The following is a 17,848-nucleotide window of genomic DNA, read 5'->3' as shown; positions in this document are numbered from 1 at the left end:
ATAACTTACAGGTTAATTTTAATTGAGTTTTTTAATGCATTATGGGGTCTTCTTTCTTTGTTTCTTTATGTGCCTGGTGATTTTTATTTGGATCAAAGACATTGTAAGTTTTACCTTTTTGGATTCTTCTATATTCCTATAAATATCTTCGTACTTTGTTTTGGGATGCTGTTAAGTTACCAGGAAAGAGTTTGGTTCTTTCTGATCTTGTCTTTGTCAGGGGGAACTTGAGAGTAGCATTTGCATTAAACCTAATTTTATCCCACTGGTGAGGCAAAACCCTCCTGAATACCCAACCTATTGTTCCATGAATTAGCATGTTTTCTACTCTAGCCAATGGTGAGAACTATTCCTGGTTTTGTGTGAGCTCTGATAATTGTTCCTGAAAGGTGGTTCCTTCCTCAACCATGAGCGTTTTCTCATGTGCTTTCACTGGTCCATTTTCAGCATAAGACTCTGTGCAGATCGTGGAGGGATCTCCAGAACTCGCTCTCCACACTGCTTTCTCCTCTCGGTTACTCTGCGCTGTGAACCTTAGCCCCTTTGCCCTTGCTACGCTGTGAGATTTGTGGCCTCAACTCGGGGGTTCTGTGAACCCCCAAGTGGGCTCTCCCTTCCCGCACTCCAGGTTGGAGACAGTATCTAGGCAGAAAGCTGGAGCACATGTAGGGTTTTTTCCATTTGATTTTCATCTTTCAATGATCACAGCCATTTAATGCCCAGTATCCAGTATCTTGAAAACTGTTCTTTCATAAATGTCACACATTTTGCTTGTTTTTTTAATTGTTCAGGCTAGAGGGTAAATCCAGGTTCTCTGATTCCATCGGGGCCCAAACTTGGAGTCACCTTGCTTTTTAAAGTACATATTTCACCGAATACATATCTAGGTTGCCAGTTTTTATTCCACTGATCTGCGGCTTCCATTGTTCCTAACGGTAAGTCAGTCATCATGCATGCTTTTTCCTTCCGGCTCTTTTCAGGACTTTTTTCCAGTGTCTTTCATTTTCAACAGGCTGATTATAAAGTTAACAGATGTAGTTTTCTTGGTGTTTATCTTGCGTGAGATTCAAGAGTAAGTCATGTTTTACCATTGTTGAAGCCCATATTCTGTCCAGTACTTTTTCTGCTCCTTTCTCTCTTCTTCTCCTTGGCCTCCTATTTCATGTATAGTAGGCCAGTTGGTATCCCAGCAATCTCTGAATCTCTTTTAAAAAAATTTGTTTCATATGCTTCACATTGGAAAATATATGTTACTATGTATTCAGGCTCACCGGCTCTCCCCTGCCCCTGTGATCGTTTCTCCAACATGCTGTTAATTCAGAGTATTTGTCTTTTCAGTTCTTGTATTTTATGAGTTGTAGAACTTACATTTCATGCTTTTATTTAGCTTTCATTTCTGTGCTGAGAGACTGTTTACTCATTAAAATATTTCTCTCCGGTTATTTGAATAACTTTTTATTTCTTTAACACGTAATAGATACTTTATAATCCTTATCTGCTAAATCCAATATTTGGGCCATCTCAGGCTCAGTTTCTATTGATTGCTTTTTCTCTCCCCCACTGTGCGTTCCAGTTTCCTCTTTTTTTTGCATGTATAGTAATATTTTTTATTATATACTTGGCATCATAGATATGTTCTATTATAATTTTTTTTTAAGTTTTATTTCTGAGAGAGGGAGAGATAGAGAGTGTGAGCAGGGGAGGGTCAGAGAGAGAGGGAGACACAGAATCTGAAACAGGCTCCAGGCTCTGAGCTGTCAGCACAGAGCCCGACACGGGGCTTGAACCCACAAACTGTGAGATCACGACCTGAGCTGAAGTCAGTCGCTCAACCGACTAAGCCACCCAAGTGCCCCTCTATTATAATTTTTTAATGTTTATTTATTTTTGAGAGGGAAAGAGAGTCTAAGCAGGGGAGGGGGAGAAAGGGAGACCCAGAATCAAAAGCAGGCTCCAGGCTCTGAGCTATCAGCACAGACAGACGTGGGGCTCGAATTCACAAACCACAAGATCATGACCCGAGCCGAAGTCAGATGCTTAACTGACTGAGCCACCCAGGTGCCCCTAGAAATGTTTTAGATATTCTGGAACCTGTTAAGTGTCTTTGAAGCGTATTCAGTACTGGCTGATCACTGTGAACTTGCATGTCTTTGATTTTATACTTTGCCAGGATGGATCCTGATGGCCCAGGGTGTTTCACAACATCTTCTAACTTGATTGGACTTTAGCTACACTCTCTTTCTGTTCTGCACATCTGGCCAGTGCTTAATTTTAGGCTTTGTCGGTACCTGTCAAGAGTAGTTTTTACTGTGAAGTCCTTACTTCTAAGGAATTGACTTTTTTGGATGAATTTCCAGGGTAGTTCATATCTCAGGTAGATTCCCCAAGTGTTAGAGGGTGTTAAACAGGTCTCTTCGCTTTTGCTGGGCTGGACCTCTACTGTCCCCTGGGCACAGCTCCTTGGGAGCTCTATTCCACTGTCAACCTTGTAGCAGCCACGCTCTGCGAAACATTGGGGGATATTACTCTGCACACTGGGGATTCACTTCCAGATTTCTGTGGCCGGTCTCTGCACAAATAGTCCCACTCTGGTGCCTGTCTTTCAAAATTCTAGCCCCTCCCAGTGCCCTGAACTCCGATTTTGCCGCCTCATTTTAGCAGGACTAACTATTCAAGCTGAGCTTGCTGCACTGCATTTGGGGAATTATCCCCAAACAAAGAGCCGGTGAGTTTCCCTTTCCCAATGATTGGAGTCTGGTACTGCTTATGAAAGGTGAGCAGTAAATGTTCTCTTTCCCTCCTCCACTTAAGATGCACTGGGTCATAGGAAACAAATGTGGGAGATGCTCTAATCACTTAAAACTCTTCCATCCAACACTTTTCTCTAAGAAAACCCAAAGCAAATTGAGATTCACTTGTTTTCTAAAAGTAAATTTATGGAGGCTGCACAAGGGATTATGCAGAGTTCTCACCAGAGCTGGGTCTGCTCACTTTCCTCTCAATGCTTACACAAGGAGACCGTAACAGTATTAGAAAGGAGGCCTTTGGTTTGGTGTGGGCACCTGACGGGCACTGAATCAGGGCTCCTGCCAGGCCCAGATGGTCCTGGTCCAGGCTGACCCCATGAGCTCTTTCCTTCCTGAGTGTAGGTCCAGGCACTTGGCCCAATTCCTGCTTCTTTTCTTGTCCCTCAAGCCTGGCTGTGGAGCGGAGCAAAATTTCTCCAACGTTAGTTACTCCTGTCACTGCCCCAAATGAACACCCAGTCTCTTGGAAATAATGGAAGAACAAGGACTAACACACACACCTGGTGAGAAATTAGTATCTATAGCCTGTCCTGTTTTAAAGTTTCTTACTTTAAGCTGGTATCACATGCTAAGGCCTTCGGTGCCCCATCTATTCTAAGGAAAGGGAAACAAGAAGTGAGCTCGGTACCCTACGATCTCTCACATACATCTTCACTTTACAGACGAGATTGAAACTCGGATATAACTCAAGTAGCTTGTACTAAGTCACCCAGTAAGTAGAAAAACTAAATTCGGACTCAGCTCTCTTGGACTTCCGCATATTCTGCAAATCTTCACTCTCGGGTATCATAGGTCAGTATACACAAAGATTTGAAGCATAAAAAGTATCCTTCCAAAACATGACATTTTATGTAGTATATACCACTGTATAAAATAGGTGAAGTCAGAGCTAGAATGCTGAAGCTACAGAGAGGAAAGATGGAGCCTCATTTGGAAGCCACAGGCCCAGGTCTCATAGGTTCCCTCCCCCACAAAGGTCCTTGCGGGTGACCATGAAGGTGTACTGGGAGCTGATTATTCCATGCCCACAAGTAGATCTGACCTCAGCAGTCATTTACACCTTTGGGAAATTGCAGGTGGCTGACCACCCCTTCAAAGCAACACTTTATTTGGACAAGAAAGTTGCCTTTGGACATCGTCTCTTTAGTTTCATACTTAGGCTTTGAAGTGGAAATTATAGAGGATGCCAATAAATTGACCAATATTAGCTGATCCTGGTCCCAAGCTTCCCGGTGACGGCCGGGCTGGGACCAGGAAGAGACACACATTCGCTGCAAGTTAGTCTGTGGCGTGTGGTTTATCCAGTAAATGTAACAGTGGCAGGGTGACAGGGTCATCTTCAGCTTCCCGGAGGCACGTGGGAAAAGAATCAGTGTGACCAGGGATGAGATGAAAGAGGCAGAGCCACTGAGCCACAGGCTAAGACAATTGCCATGCTCTGTTGTCCAGCTTATAAAATAAAGCCCTTTTGGGGGCACCTGGGTGGCTCAGTCGGTTGAGCGTCCGACTTCGGCTCGGGTCATGATCTCACGGATTGTGGGTTCGAGCCCCACGTCAGGCTCTGCGCCGACGGCTAGCTCAGAGCCTGGAGCCTGCTTCCAATTCTGTGTCTCCCTCTCTCCCTGACCCTCCCCTGCTCACGCTGTCTCTCTCTCTCAGAAATAAATAAAACATTAAAAAAAAAAAAAACAACTATAGCCCTTTGCAAGATGACAAGGTCTAGTCTATTAGTAACTTAACAGCAACCCAGTATTGTGCGGCCAGTTGGTGAAGACACATTTTGCATGAGGCAAACAGCACAGGGAAGTGAGTCTATGACCTCCTCTCTATAACCAATCTTATTATAGGGCAGAATGTAGACATTTAGGTAAGTGATTTCATTTGTCTTGTAGCAATAGAAAAAAGAAATGAGGAAAATGACTATTGTTGCTTTATGCCTTGATGACAGCACAATGGATTTACAAAATGCAAATTAAAACAGCTCTCTGGAAATTGCTTGGGTGCTTCTCACTTCTTTTAGCATTTGTCAGACTGAGTTTCCCACACTCCTGTCAGATGTGTGTGCAGGTGAGGCGTCCCTTACCGAGCGGCTGCCTCCACGTGTGGCACTTAGTGTCCCACTTAGTATGGACTGTCGCAACCGCTAACCTAGGGAGCAGGCCTCATAGACGGCATCTCATGGGAAATGTTCCCACAGGGCATCCGGGAACCCACTGGGCGTGTCTGCTCTGGGGACATCTCGGTACCCGAATGAGTGGGGGGTTTGGTGTTCGGAAGCACTGAGAGACTTGGAGAACCGGACAGTGTTTATTCCATACAGACGCTGCCAGGCCCTCGGCTGGCGCTTTACACAACTGGCTCCGACTCTTAGCGCACCTCCGCGAGGCTGCTTGTACTTTGTGGGGACACTTAGGCTCAGCGACAGTGACTTCTCAAGGGCTCGCTGCTATGACACTCTAAGTGTTCAGAGCACAGGCTGCTGGAACTCAAAATCTGCCCTTCTTTATTCATGTCACTCCGCACCTCAGACCACCAGGCACCACACCAAGAGCCTTACATTTAATCCTTAACACAACCCTGTGGAGGAAGATCTTCTTCCTGCTCACTAACAAGGAGACTCCTTCTCTGAGGCAGCGAGTGGTGTTCCAGTGGTGTCTGCTCACTCCGAGCCTGTATTCTTCACTCTACTACCCAGCAGGGTTAACTGGGAACTCTTACATCTTACAGTCGGTACAAATCAGCTTCTCTGTCTTCGAAGTAGTCAGCTTTTCACACATTGTTTTGGTGCCGTGAAATTGCGCAGCTTGCCTGCACACTTGGAGACGTGTTCACTGAATGTGAATCAGGCCGTGGCATTGCTTTGCCTCGAGGGTGGGTACTGCACACCCAGACACAGAATACACATTGCTGATATACTTGGGGGTAGAGAACCAGAGTAGAAAGCCAGGCCATGGACCGTCCAGGACTCTGATCCCGAAGACCAGCTCCTGCTTCAGCACCACGTGCCTATGACACAAAAGTCCACATGGGTCACAGGCTGCACCTCCTTTATGTTCTGAGGTGTGTGTGTGCGGTAGGAATGGAGGTAAGGGTTCACTTGTCATCCTGGGGAAACTGACCCAGCCCGGCTCAGGGACCAGCTCCAGATGCTCTCATCAAGTCCAAGAATTCCAAGATGGCCCTTGGAGGCTGTGGGAGGTTTGCTTGTCCCGGGGAGCCATGCAACATGCTGTTTCTCCAGGCGTTGTTTTCAGCCCACCACGTGTTATTTCCTTTATCTTCTTGAAGCCCTGAGCTATCATCAAGCTACCATCACCGTGTCCATTTCACAGATGAGATAACTGAGTCACAGCCAGGCACAGAATCTCAAGTCTCTCTCCATCCACACAGTCCCTTGTTCTAAACCTCTCCACTCTGCTATACTGCTTCCCAAGTCATTTATTGGTTTTGGGGTTGGGGGGGGGGGGGGGGGGGGGTGGGGGTGATGGGCTCTAGTTTGGTTTCGGACATGAAAGGACCCTTTGAGACCATTCTGTTTCGTATTTGTAGAGACAGTAGTGGTCGCAGTCCTTTCGCTCGCTTAAATGGCCCTTTGGGCCTTGTTGGTATTCTTAGAAGTGAACAACAATATTTTGTGTCAGCTGGCACTGAACTCCTAGCCACTGCTCTGGAACCTACCGTGACGTACCCGAGGCAAAGGCACGGTTTGCTGAACTTCACCTCACTTGCCAAGCCTCACGGCCCCCTGTGTGTTTGGGCTTTCATTGATGTGAAACCACTGTGGGGTCTGTTGTTCTCAGAAATGCAGGACTTTGATTCGGAGTCAATAGCCTCATTCAAGGCGAAAGACTTCGAGCAAAAAGCACTTCTGGAGAAGAATGCATATATTTCCATAGAAAACTTTATTTATTTAAAGAACCATCGTTGCTCCTGTGGCCTTTCCTGAGCACTTGTTTGCATTGTGGGGTGACCTTGCTCTGCTCTGTTTCATCTTTCACCTGCCTTCTGGGAACTTTATTGGGAAGTTCACACCACTGCCCAGGAAAACTCCCACGGTACCTGAAGCCACACACAGCTGTAAAGTATATCCTTGTGCTGCCGTATTATTTAAGAGCAGGGTGATGGCCAGCGCCGATGCTACCAGAATCACTGTGAGAACACAGTGGAAAGGTGTTACTCAGTCACATCATGAGCTGGGGCAGGCAAGGTATTCATTCGTGCTTCAGGTAGTGATTTGAGGCCCCAGCCTCCTTCTGGTTTTTTGGCATCACCATCTTGATCTGGAGGGAGGAAGGGAGGGATGGAGATAGATGCTAGATGATAGAAAAAGAGATAGATGATAGATAGATAGATGATAGATAGATAGATAGATAGATAGATAGATAGATAGATAGATAGATAGAATAGACAGACAGAGATGGAAGGTTGTTCCTGGGTGATCATCAAAGGTCACAGGCCGGGGAGAGGATTTCAGCATTTCTGCCCATCTTGCCTTGGACAGCACTAACTGCAAGTAGCTGGAAAATGTAGCCCCAACATGCGCTGTTACCTCTGCAGTAACGGTAAATCCACTGGATTCTGCAGAATGACACATGAGCTGGAGCTGCCTGGGCAGGCTTGGACATTGTCACTTTAGAGTCAAGTGAAAAAGGAAGAAAAGTGTCAGAGGCAGGCATGGAGGTCAGGTTCCTCACATGGGCCCCGGTGAATGATACAATGGGTTCTATGAACGCTTGCTGATTGCAGAATGCGTGTACTTCCTTAGCGTTCCTTAGTAGAGTTCCATAGGCATTAACACTTGGATATGGCGGAGGGTAGCCTTTTTGGACCCTGCTGGAAAATAAGTGCCTATCCTGCTCTGGAGCCTGCACTGGGTGCTTTGTGCTTTTCTATCACAGCCCCTGTAACACTTCGTTGCCCTTAGGTTCACTTCCAATTTCCCCGAATAGAACGTAAATTCCTTGAAGGAGGAATCTTGTCTCATCTGTCTTCACAGCCCCAGTGCCTCATAGGGTTCGAGAGGGTTAGAAATCAACTCTTTCTCAAATTGAATGGTTTGAAATGAGGCCTCCGTCCCAAGCAGCTCTGGGCACTGGCACTCACACAGCACCTGCCCTTTTACCAAAATGGGGAAGTGACTTGGGCTTAAAGCCTATATCCACGAGAGGGATGGACTCATACAGCCTTGGTGTCAGGAACGTCCCTAGATTTGCACGCAGAAGAAGGAGATGCTTTCTGACTGCCTGGTGAGGGGGCTGTTCTGCCTAGTTCAGCAGAAGAGAATTCGCCATCTTCCAGGGATATATCCCTGGAAGATGACGAATATATATATATATATATGGCTGAGGAGAGTCCTATTTGGACAGTAGGCCAGCTTAATGATTCTCATCAAGAAAGAGAGACCATGTCAGGGTCTGTGGTGGCTGATGAGCAACAAGGACAATGGGGACCTAGTACCACTGTTCTCTTCCATAAACCACAGGGGGAAAAGCCTACCAGCCTTCTCCCGACTGGTCCCTCATTGCAGAAAATCTATCCAGTTTTGAGATATATGAGTGAAACCTGTTGAAAAAGACTTGACTGATGTTTTCTTGGTCCTTCCAACAATAATAAAACTGATTCCACGGCATAAAGTTAGCATGTGGCACCATGTGCCTAGCCTATTGCATGGGGTTGAGACATCTTCCCTTGGTTGGTTGATTCATTCAACATGATTAGATAAATAAGTATTTGTGGAATTAATGATTGAATGAACAAATGAATCTTCCTTTACTCCAGGCTTAACAGCCTCACTTTTCTCAAGTCTTGTAATTATGATCTGTTGTTTTCCATGTCCCTAATGGTTCTGGTGACTCTGCCTTGGGCAGCCTGCAGTTTCTTCTTCTTCTTTTTTAAATGTTTATTTATCTCTGAGAGAGAGACAGAGAGAAAGGGAACAGGCACAAGTGGGGGAGGGGCAGAGATCGGAAGACAGAGGATCCAAAGCAGACTCTGGGCTGACACCAGAGAGCCACCACAGGACATGGGGCTCGAACCCACGGAACCAGGAGACCACGACCTGAGCCAAGGTTGGACACTTAATCGAGTGAGCCACCCAGGTGCCCCTGGACAACCTTCAGTTTCTTAATGTCCCTCGTGATACAACTCCCAGAGCGACATACCGCACTCCATCTTTAATTGAGGGACCCACCAGGGTCAGGTCTTGCCATAAGCATGGGCCGAAACTGACCAAAAAAACTCTGGGTTGTTCTGGAAAGCCCGGCAACAGACATGTCATAGCCTAAGTTATTTTTCAAATGCATCCAAAATGGGGCTGTGAAAAACGAGGGTTAGAACTTTGCACGTGTTATTGTGTCGGTTGCTTTGTAACCCCTATGGCCAAAGTAGATGTTATATATAGTCCTGGCCATGGCCTCCGGACTCGGGGCCCATGCCAAGTGCCAGGCTAGAAAGCTGTGAGCCAGGAAGCGAGCCAGCTAATTTGAGGCACATTACATCAGACGTTTCCTGAGGTGGAAAGGAAGGCCTCCTTGCTAGAAAGCAGGGAGGATTTTGGCTCTTAGAGACTGGATTCAGTAACTTTAACTCCTTGGCTAAGGGCCAGCCCACTAGCAAGTAGCTATCATATGGTCTACAAAAAAATTCAGATCTAAAGTCTGTAGCCCCTGCTTTATCTGTTGATACCACAGCCTTCCTTAAGAGATGCACCGCCTTTTGGGGGTGGGGTAGGGGCGGGAAGAGCTTTTATAAATGGAGAGACACTGGAAAAATCTGATAAAAGATTTTATAAGAGATTGAAATAATCTTCCTAACTTCTCTCATTTTAAATCTGGGGGGTAATGTTGACTTTGTAGTGGATAAGTATAAGCCTTGAATGAAAATGCTGTCCTAAAAAAATGTTGTAATCCATCACTTTTCTTTTTCCTTTTCAAGTTCAATAAAATGATAGCATGTGTAGTGATGGCTATGCTGGTATTAGATACTAAATTTATAAATGAGGCTTTAATGGTAGTTTCTCACTGAACTTCAGACATTGACTTTTGCAGTGAGGAAATGGGAGCTCAGTAGCACTCAAAGTTAAATATGTTGTAATTCTAAAGCCTTCCTCTCTCTCGAGGCACCACGTAGGCTATAATGAAGGGCATGTGCTAGTGCCTCTATGTTCAGGATGTTGTAGCACTACTCAGATGATTAAAAAACAAAAAAACCTTATTAATAATACAGAGGCCCCGGCAGCCTCCAGTCTGAATGCGCAAATCGAGTCCTGGAGTGAAAATGAACCTAGTTAAAATGGTTTTAGGGTACCTGAGCATCTTTGGGTGAATTATACTGATACTCTTTATACCTGAAAGACAGAGAGCTCTTAGGAGGCCATTCTACAGTTTGTTAACTGAGACTCAGCAGAGGCAAGTTCCAAAGGCATCTGTTGGGATTTAAATCCAAGACTTCTCGGGTGCCTGGGTGGCCCAGTTGGTTAACTATCCGACTCTTGATTTCAGCTCAGGTCATGATCTCATGGTTCATGAGTCAGTCCACACAGTCTGCTTAGGATTCTCTCTCTTACTCTCTCTCTACCCCTCCCGAGCTCAACTCTTGTGTGCTCTCTCTTCCTCTCTCTCTCTCTCTCTCTGAACCCAAGGCTTCTGATAGATGGATGCTTTCCCCACTATAAATTCTACAATTTCAGGAGAATCAGTGTACCAAAGTGACTGCTGTGGTCACCCCTGAGGGAACGATCGGGAAAAGTGTTTTCGTGTGCCCTTTTTGTGGTCTAATCTCCGGATACCTCATCTTCTCTTTTGGCAAAATTGCCCTGGTACTATTTGATCCCTACATTGAAGGGGTGCTCAAGAAAAACGTGAAATATTTATGAAGTGCTTTAAGTTTCAGGGGAAGTAATATTCCAGCCTACGAAAACGAAATGGATTCCGGCTCACCCATGCATCTTATCGGCTCATCCAAGCTTGCGCACGTCACTCCTGCCCTGTCCTTGTGTGAAAATCTAAGGATGTCACACATACACCCGCCACCTTCCTTTAGCCCTGTGTGTTCCCGCGAGTGGAGCGAGTGATACATTATTAACATGTCCAAGAAGGGAAATGAACGCGTAGGGGTGAGAAGAGGAGGCGGCAGCGGGGAGGCAAGAAGGAGGGGAAAGGAGGTAAGAACTGACGATGCCTGGGGAGCCCAAGCTGTTAACCTGCAGGGTGTGGGCACCTTCTGCCGTTCCCCCTGCAAGGTGAACCTGACACGCACTGGCCAGGTCTTGCACCGAACTGTGCCAAGGTCTGCGGGGGCCAGGCCTTCTTGGTGACGAGAGACGGTGGGGTGTGAAGCTGTTCACCTGGCATCCTTCACCACCACTGAGGTCACTGATAAAATATTAAGCTGATCCCGGGCACATGGCTTCGTGAAGATGATCGGGAATGAAGGGAAGCCGGGGCGAGGGGCGGCGGTCGGAGACACAGGGGGCAGCGCGCGCTCGCGCACGGGGAGGGACGACAGCCGCGGTGCCACAGTGAAGCGGTCAGCTTGTGTTTACTCTCCACTCAAAATGTTTTCCTTTGTATATCCATCCCATCGCCTCTTATTTTTTAAGGAAGTGACACAAAGTACCAGGCTTCACAATGCCATCCATCTCGACAGCATGTATGTCACAATTCACAATCATGTACTGTAGTTGTACAAAACCGAAGAATAAAATGTTACTAGTTAACACTGGTTAAAACGAAACTGACAACCAAAAAGGAAACCAAACGAAAAGAAATCAAATGCTGGAATCCATAGAGACGCTTGACAATATTACCCCAAAACGCCGCCAAATAATTGTCCTAGCATGCTGCAGCTCCTTGCCATAACTTCGTAAGTTCCCAGCTCTTTGGGGGAAAGAAAGTGCGTTTTCACAGCCTATAGTTCTCAAAGAAACAGCTTTCACATGTCTGCAGGTCAACAGAAAAAGGAATGCAAAGTCCAGGCACCAAGGTTGCTCAGACAGCAACGGAGTCTAAAGAGTCCTTCTTAAAACGATTCTGAACCAGATCAGATTTGTTGAAACAGAATCTGGACGGTGACATTAGTTCAACAGGGCCAAGGGAAAAACACTTAGCTGTTAATAGGGAAGAAAACCATCAAGAACTAGAACAATTAAGACTTAAATATTTTTCCTACTCTACTTTGAAGCTGAATTACAGCGCTTCATATTTGGAAAAGATATGCAGTTGATCCGTGGGTACAACCCTTCTCTCTTCCCCCCTGCACCCTCCCCTGCTCCTGATCCAGCAGCTGAATGTCGGAGTACAGATTTCGCCGGTTCAATTTCCGTGAAGCAGAATTACCATTTCCTCATGTGTGGCCATGCTGCTTTTTAACAATGAGGTATAATTTGATACTAACAATGCCTGTTCCCTCTTGGGCTACGGGCTTGATCGGTCGTGTGGGTAGAAAACAATTCAACTTTCCGATAAAATCACACATACAAAAATTATTGCACTTAAAAACAACAACAACAAAAACTCAGCCCAACCAGCCAAGGGCCAAGGAAACTCTTCTTCGGAAGTGCTGTGCTTCCTGCCCTTTGCGGAGCGTCTGGACCCTTCTGGTGTTCGGTTGAATTTGGTCCGTTATTCAATGTCCAGAAGTAAGAGTCCAAAAGACACTGGAGGCTCTTTAAGGCTAAGTCTTCCCGGTGCTTCAATGAGATAAATTATCTCCTTGGCCACATACTACAAAGCAGGGGCTCTTCTTAGCAACATGGCTAGCAGGGCCCCTAAAATATTCTGGAAGCAGGGGAGGATGGGTGCACACCATGTCCTGTCCTGTTGGGGGGGAGGGGAGAGAGAGAGAGAGTAAGCAGTCTAGGAGGGTCAAGCCACGCGCGGACAGCTCTGTGACATAGGTTGACCTATACATCTTTCTCTGCATAAATCCTTTCTGTGGATCTAAATACCTTTCCCTTTTCCACAGATTTGTCTGTCTCTCAGTCTTTATCCTTCCTGGCTCTTTGGGCTTTCTGTCTTTTGATGGATATAAAGGTAGAATGCTAACCTTACCCTGCTGCCCACTGGTCCATATGCTATTTATCCTTCCTTTTTTCTGCCACAGAACACCGCCATCTTCTCCCCACCCTGTGGACGGTCCCCCACCCCCACCTCAGTGTACTCAGATACATTTCACACTCCGTTACTGACTTCAGTTGGCATATTGTTACTTCAGCTAAGATTACTTACACCTCCCCAGTCTGATCTCCTGGACAATTTGAGCACAAGGCACGGACTATGTTACTAATGTTTTTAGGAAGCTCTTCAAGCAAATGTTCACATAATGGATGAGATCAAGGCGTTCCTAAACTCCACGATCCAGAGAATATTGTCAATATTGTTTTTCTTCTTTGGGATGTGTGCTCCTGCCCGTGTCTTCTTTGTAACTAACCCCTTGTCTCACCCTTGTAGTTAATAAAACATTTGCACAAAATATCTAAATAGAATTGGATGAGAGTATCCTGATATTTTGTGCACAGATCCAATATCAGAACAATTTAAGGTTCCAGGGAGAGAAAAGGAAGGTCATATCACAATGAGTTGTTTAAGTTCTGGAATGTCACACGTACCCACCACGGTACACGGAAGCCCTAAGATCTGCTGTGGTATTCATCTCTCCCTATGACCCCATTAGTGGGGACAGAATCAGTGTAACTGGTGACTGTGGCCTTTTGTTGTTCTAAGACACGGTGCCCATGATGGCCTTTTCTCTACTTACTGCTCCAGGTTCTGAACTAGGACTTGCTAACATTCTCATAGATGACGTCACTGATGCAGAACTGCTGCTTCTTCTTCATCCACATCAGCTGCACACACTGATGGATAAAAATGTACTGCTCCTGGTGCATCGGACAAAAACATGTTTCAGAACAAGACATTTTTGTGCAAACGCATGCCAAGATGGAATATTTTAATCCTACGGCAGGATTAAATACTATGATGTCAAAAACCCATTCCATTATTTCCATTCTTTCACTAGGAAATCCAAGAGAATCCACTGTAAAAATATTTTTATTAATAACAGAGCTTAGGCAATGACCGCTTACTGCTAAGAATGTCCAATCGATAAATCATGGGTCTCTTTTGAAAAAAAAAAAATAGTGTATCACTTCATAATATGCACCAAAATAGCATCCAGGAAGTTTAGTAAATTAAGCCATAAAAATATAGGGAGGAGAATGCTGGTTAATTGTTCTCTGATTACTTTTAGGAAACACTTCCTAAACTTCAAAGCAAAGTAATAAATGACAAATGAAAATTTCAAACTACTGTATATGAAACAAAGTGAAAAGAATAAAATAAAGGGCAAACCAGAAACTGGTAGGGGAAATTGTTTTCTAGAATTATGACAAAAGGTTGATACCTTTATTTTTCTTTAAAATTCCTCCAATCAGTAATGCACACACTTAAACTGACAAAATATATCAGCAATTAGACCAAATATTCCTAGAAGGCAGGGACTCTATCTTTTTATTGCTAATGCCTTGCACTCAGTTTGTGCTTAATGCACATCTTCTGAAGTGAACTGAGGAAATACTAAACCATAAGCAAAAAATAATGACATAATAAAAAATGTGAATTAAAACAATTGTTTTTCATCCATGATGTGAGCAAATACAAAGGGGAAAAGTAACGTTCACCGATGACTTGAGTTTGTTGAAGCCGTCATTTTTATCTGTTGGTGGTGGAAGTATTATTAATAAAGTGCTAATGAGTGGCACTGTGGACACAGAAAACAAGTGGGAAAGGACCCAAATTGATGTCCTATAAAAAGAAAAATGGTTTACATAAGTCACAGTAGATCTATACTGAAATATTACTCAGTCTTTAAAATGAGACTTACAGAGTTTTGGACAATTTGGGCTGATAGATACATAGAGCAAAATGTTAGGTGGAAAATTAAAATGTGAAATTAGCATATGTATATGTACCCTCTAAGCAAATTGTATAAAAGGTACACTTCAATGAAGATGGAGATGAAATGCATGAGCATGTGGAGGGCAGCTGGCTCAGTGCCGTGGAATCAAAGTAACTTCATGATCTTTCTCCTTTGTCTTCACTGCCTAGAGCCTCTCTGTAAGTAGTACCATGAGAAATAACCTTAAAATAAAAACCAGTCATGGTATTCACAGGATTTAAGGAGTCTTTTCTATGACAACTTTTTTTTTTTTTAATATTTTTTATTTATTTCTAGGAGAGAGAGAGAGACAGCGTGAGCAGGGGAGGGTCAGAGAGAGAGGGAGGCACAGACTCTGAAACAGGCTCCAGGCTCCGAGCTGGCAGTCAGCACAGAGCCCGACGCGGGGCTCGAACCCACGAACCGCGAGATCATGACCTGAGCTGAAGTCGGACGCTTAACCGACTGAGCCCCCCAGGCGCCCCATATATTCCCTGTGACGGTATCATCAATACCTGGCTACCTCTTTCCATTATCACACACCACTCTGTTGCTTCTGCTGTTGTGTCAAGCCCTGGGCACAGTTAAGGCCAGAGACGGCCTGGCTTTTCGGTTCATAACTCTTCAGCGGCCAAACCTGGGTGTCAGCGATTTTTTTTTAAAACGGTAGCCAGACTACAGGCAAAGCAAGTAAGAGACTATTTACGGACACATCCCTGAGAGCCCCGAGAAGTCTAAGCTGTTGATGGGAGGATGGCTGCTCAGAGTGGAGCCCTAGCCCACCTGCAGGGAGAGCCCATTGGAAGAAAATCAAACAGAACGATTGACAAAAATAGAAGTGGGCCCAGGAGAGGTGAACGCCATCCGTACAGAGCCCCTCACAGTTTCTCCGTGCGTATCCAGAGGGCGTCATTTCCACGGTGTGTGTGCTCTACAAGTCATGAAGGCATCATTCACGTTCTACCGAGGACGAAGGGGGCCTAGGAGAGGTAAAGGGGGTCGTACAGAGGCCATGCTGTGACCCAGGCCTCCTCACGGAGTCTGGCCCCCCCACCCCGACTCTCCAACTACCGCTTGCTGCTCTCACGTGGGGAGGCCCACACCATGTGCCCGGTCAGTCGAGAAAAGGCCAGAGGGCGTGTCAGAATGCAGACCATGCAGCTGTTGCCGGGACCCGAAAGGTGCATCTCAGGACACAGCCGTTTTAAAAAGTAACGTCTGCAACTGTTTGACTGGGGCCGGGTGGTGGAATGGAGAGCACAGGTAGTCTAGAGGAAGCAGGCAAATCGGAAACCAGCCACGGGAAGAAACCCAGCACACGATACACGGGTGGTCTATACAGAGGGAATCTGGACTGGCCTCTTGAAGAATCATTAATGGCAAAGGGCTACTGTGGGATGATGAAGCTGAAGAAAACAATGGTTTGACTCTGCTCCTTACTTGGTAACATCAGTCAAGTAGAAGGTCTGGGGGTACGAACGGGGTCAAGAAGGAGGTAGAAAATGCTAACATTCAAAATACACGCTGTGGATGAGCACTGGGTGTTATGTGGAAACTAAGTCGACGATAGACTATTTGTAAAAGAAAAATAAAATAAAGTAAATAAAAAATAAATTTAAAAAAACACAACAAAAAAACCCCCAAAATACACGCTGAACCATGACGAGCACAGGAACCACGGAAAATAAAGGCAAATGGACAAGATGTTCCAGACGTAAGTAACAAAACAGAGATAAATAAATGACTGGAAGGAGAGAGCAGCCACTGCAGAATCCTGAGGGGACTCAAGAGTGAGCCTGGAACAGTTGGAAAACATCAGCAACCTGTGGTGACCTCCGCCTCTTTCGCTGACTGAGTTTTCCCACAAGAGTTCGGGGAAGGGATGTCGCACTTTACAAAGACCGTTTCCCTGGAGATGTCAACCTAAAATGCTGCCCCAAACAAAGAAGCCAAACAACCAAAGTGTGGGGCCAGAGCGTTAGGGAGAACAACAAAATACTTCTTCCGCTCTGCACACAGGCACATGGCGGCTGCTCTAGTTTTGTGCGATTACCGCAGGCGAGGAAAGATAAAGGCGTTGAAAATTGGATGGAGGGTCTGCTGTGTGAAGGTAGTTTTTAAAAGGGGATTAAGATTCTGTAATTGGGAAAGCCAAAGGCAAACAGGCTATCATCAAAGTCTATAAAGTTATAAGAGGCATAAATTAAGTCGATGCGGCAGACAATTCATCACATCCGAAATACTTAGAACGAGGAGTGGCTCTTTGAAGGCTGGGGATTAATATGCATAATGGGGACTTTTTAAACCACATATGAGGATGTAAATTTATAGAAGCGAAAACCAAAAATATGGACCGATTCATAACGCACTGTTTAATGACTAGGTAGTGGGCTTCTCTGGGGAACCAGCACATTTTAAACTGAGGATGAGCAGGTAATGTTCATGCCCCACCACGGTAAATTAGAAGGCAGCAGGGTTGGGATGTGAGTGGGTTCAAGGAAGCGAGGAAGCAAACACATCGTCAGTGAGACACCTGCGTGTGAATGGGCCCCTCTTCCCAAAGTGGTATGAGCTTGCTACAGCTTACGAATAAATGCCTTCCGTCGGCTGTGTCCAGCCTTGGAACGGTGGGAGCGAAAAGCAGACAGAGGAGGGGCGCCTGGGTGGCTTAGTCGGTTACGCGTCCGACTTTCGCTCAGGTCATGATCTCGCGGTTCGTGGGTTCGGGCCCCGCGTCGGGCTCTGTGCTGACTGCCGGCTCGGAGCCTGGAGCCTGTTTCAGTCTGCGATTCCCTCTCTCTCTGACCCTCCCCTGCTCGCGCTGTCTCTCTCTCTCTCTCCTAGAAATAAATAAAGATATTTAAAAAAAGAAAAGAAAAGAAAAAGCAGACGGGGAGAGGAGAAACCGGAAGCACTAACAGCAGCTGTGCCGGCAGGCTTTTTGAGTTAGACTGCCATCTAGTGGTGCGTAGTAGGAAAAGCAGGAAATAGACAAAGGCAACATTTAATCGCCCGGTAACTTAATGAGAAGTCAAGCCCGCTTGTGTTCTACTCTTCATTGTAGGCTGGAAGGTAAGAAGTCGCAAGTATGGTTTGGTGACTAGGAT

General features: G+C 45.6%; 1 protein-coding gene across 1 annotated transcript in view; it reads right to left on the bottom strand.

Annotated features, from left to right (window-relative positions):
- Positions 1–11,440: 11,440 nt before the first annotated feature.
- PTPRO (protein tyrosine phosphatase receptor type O) overlaps positions 11,441–17,848 on the bottom strand; it is a 241,249-nt gene continuing 234,841 nt past the window's right edge. Inside the window, 2 exon segments of the mRNA XM_039244655.1 lie at positions 11,441–12,622; positions 13,563–13,683. Of these exon segments, the coding sequence (XP_039100586.1) occupies positions 13,579–13,683 (105 nt within the window). The 3' untranslated portion in view covers positions 11,441–12,622; positions 13,563–13,578.

The sequence above is a fragment of the Hyaena hyaena genome, unplaced genomic scaffold (assembly GCF_003009895.1).
Source record: "Hyaena hyaena isolate Hyena2069 unplaced genomic scaffold, ASM300989v1 scaffold_247, whole genome shotgun sequence".
NCBI lineage: Eukaryota > Metazoa > Chordata > Mammalia > Carnivora > Hyaenidae > Hyaena > Hyaena hyaena.
Note: the sequence above shows the minus strand (reverse complement) of the source record. Positions and strands in the feature narration are given on the sequence as shown.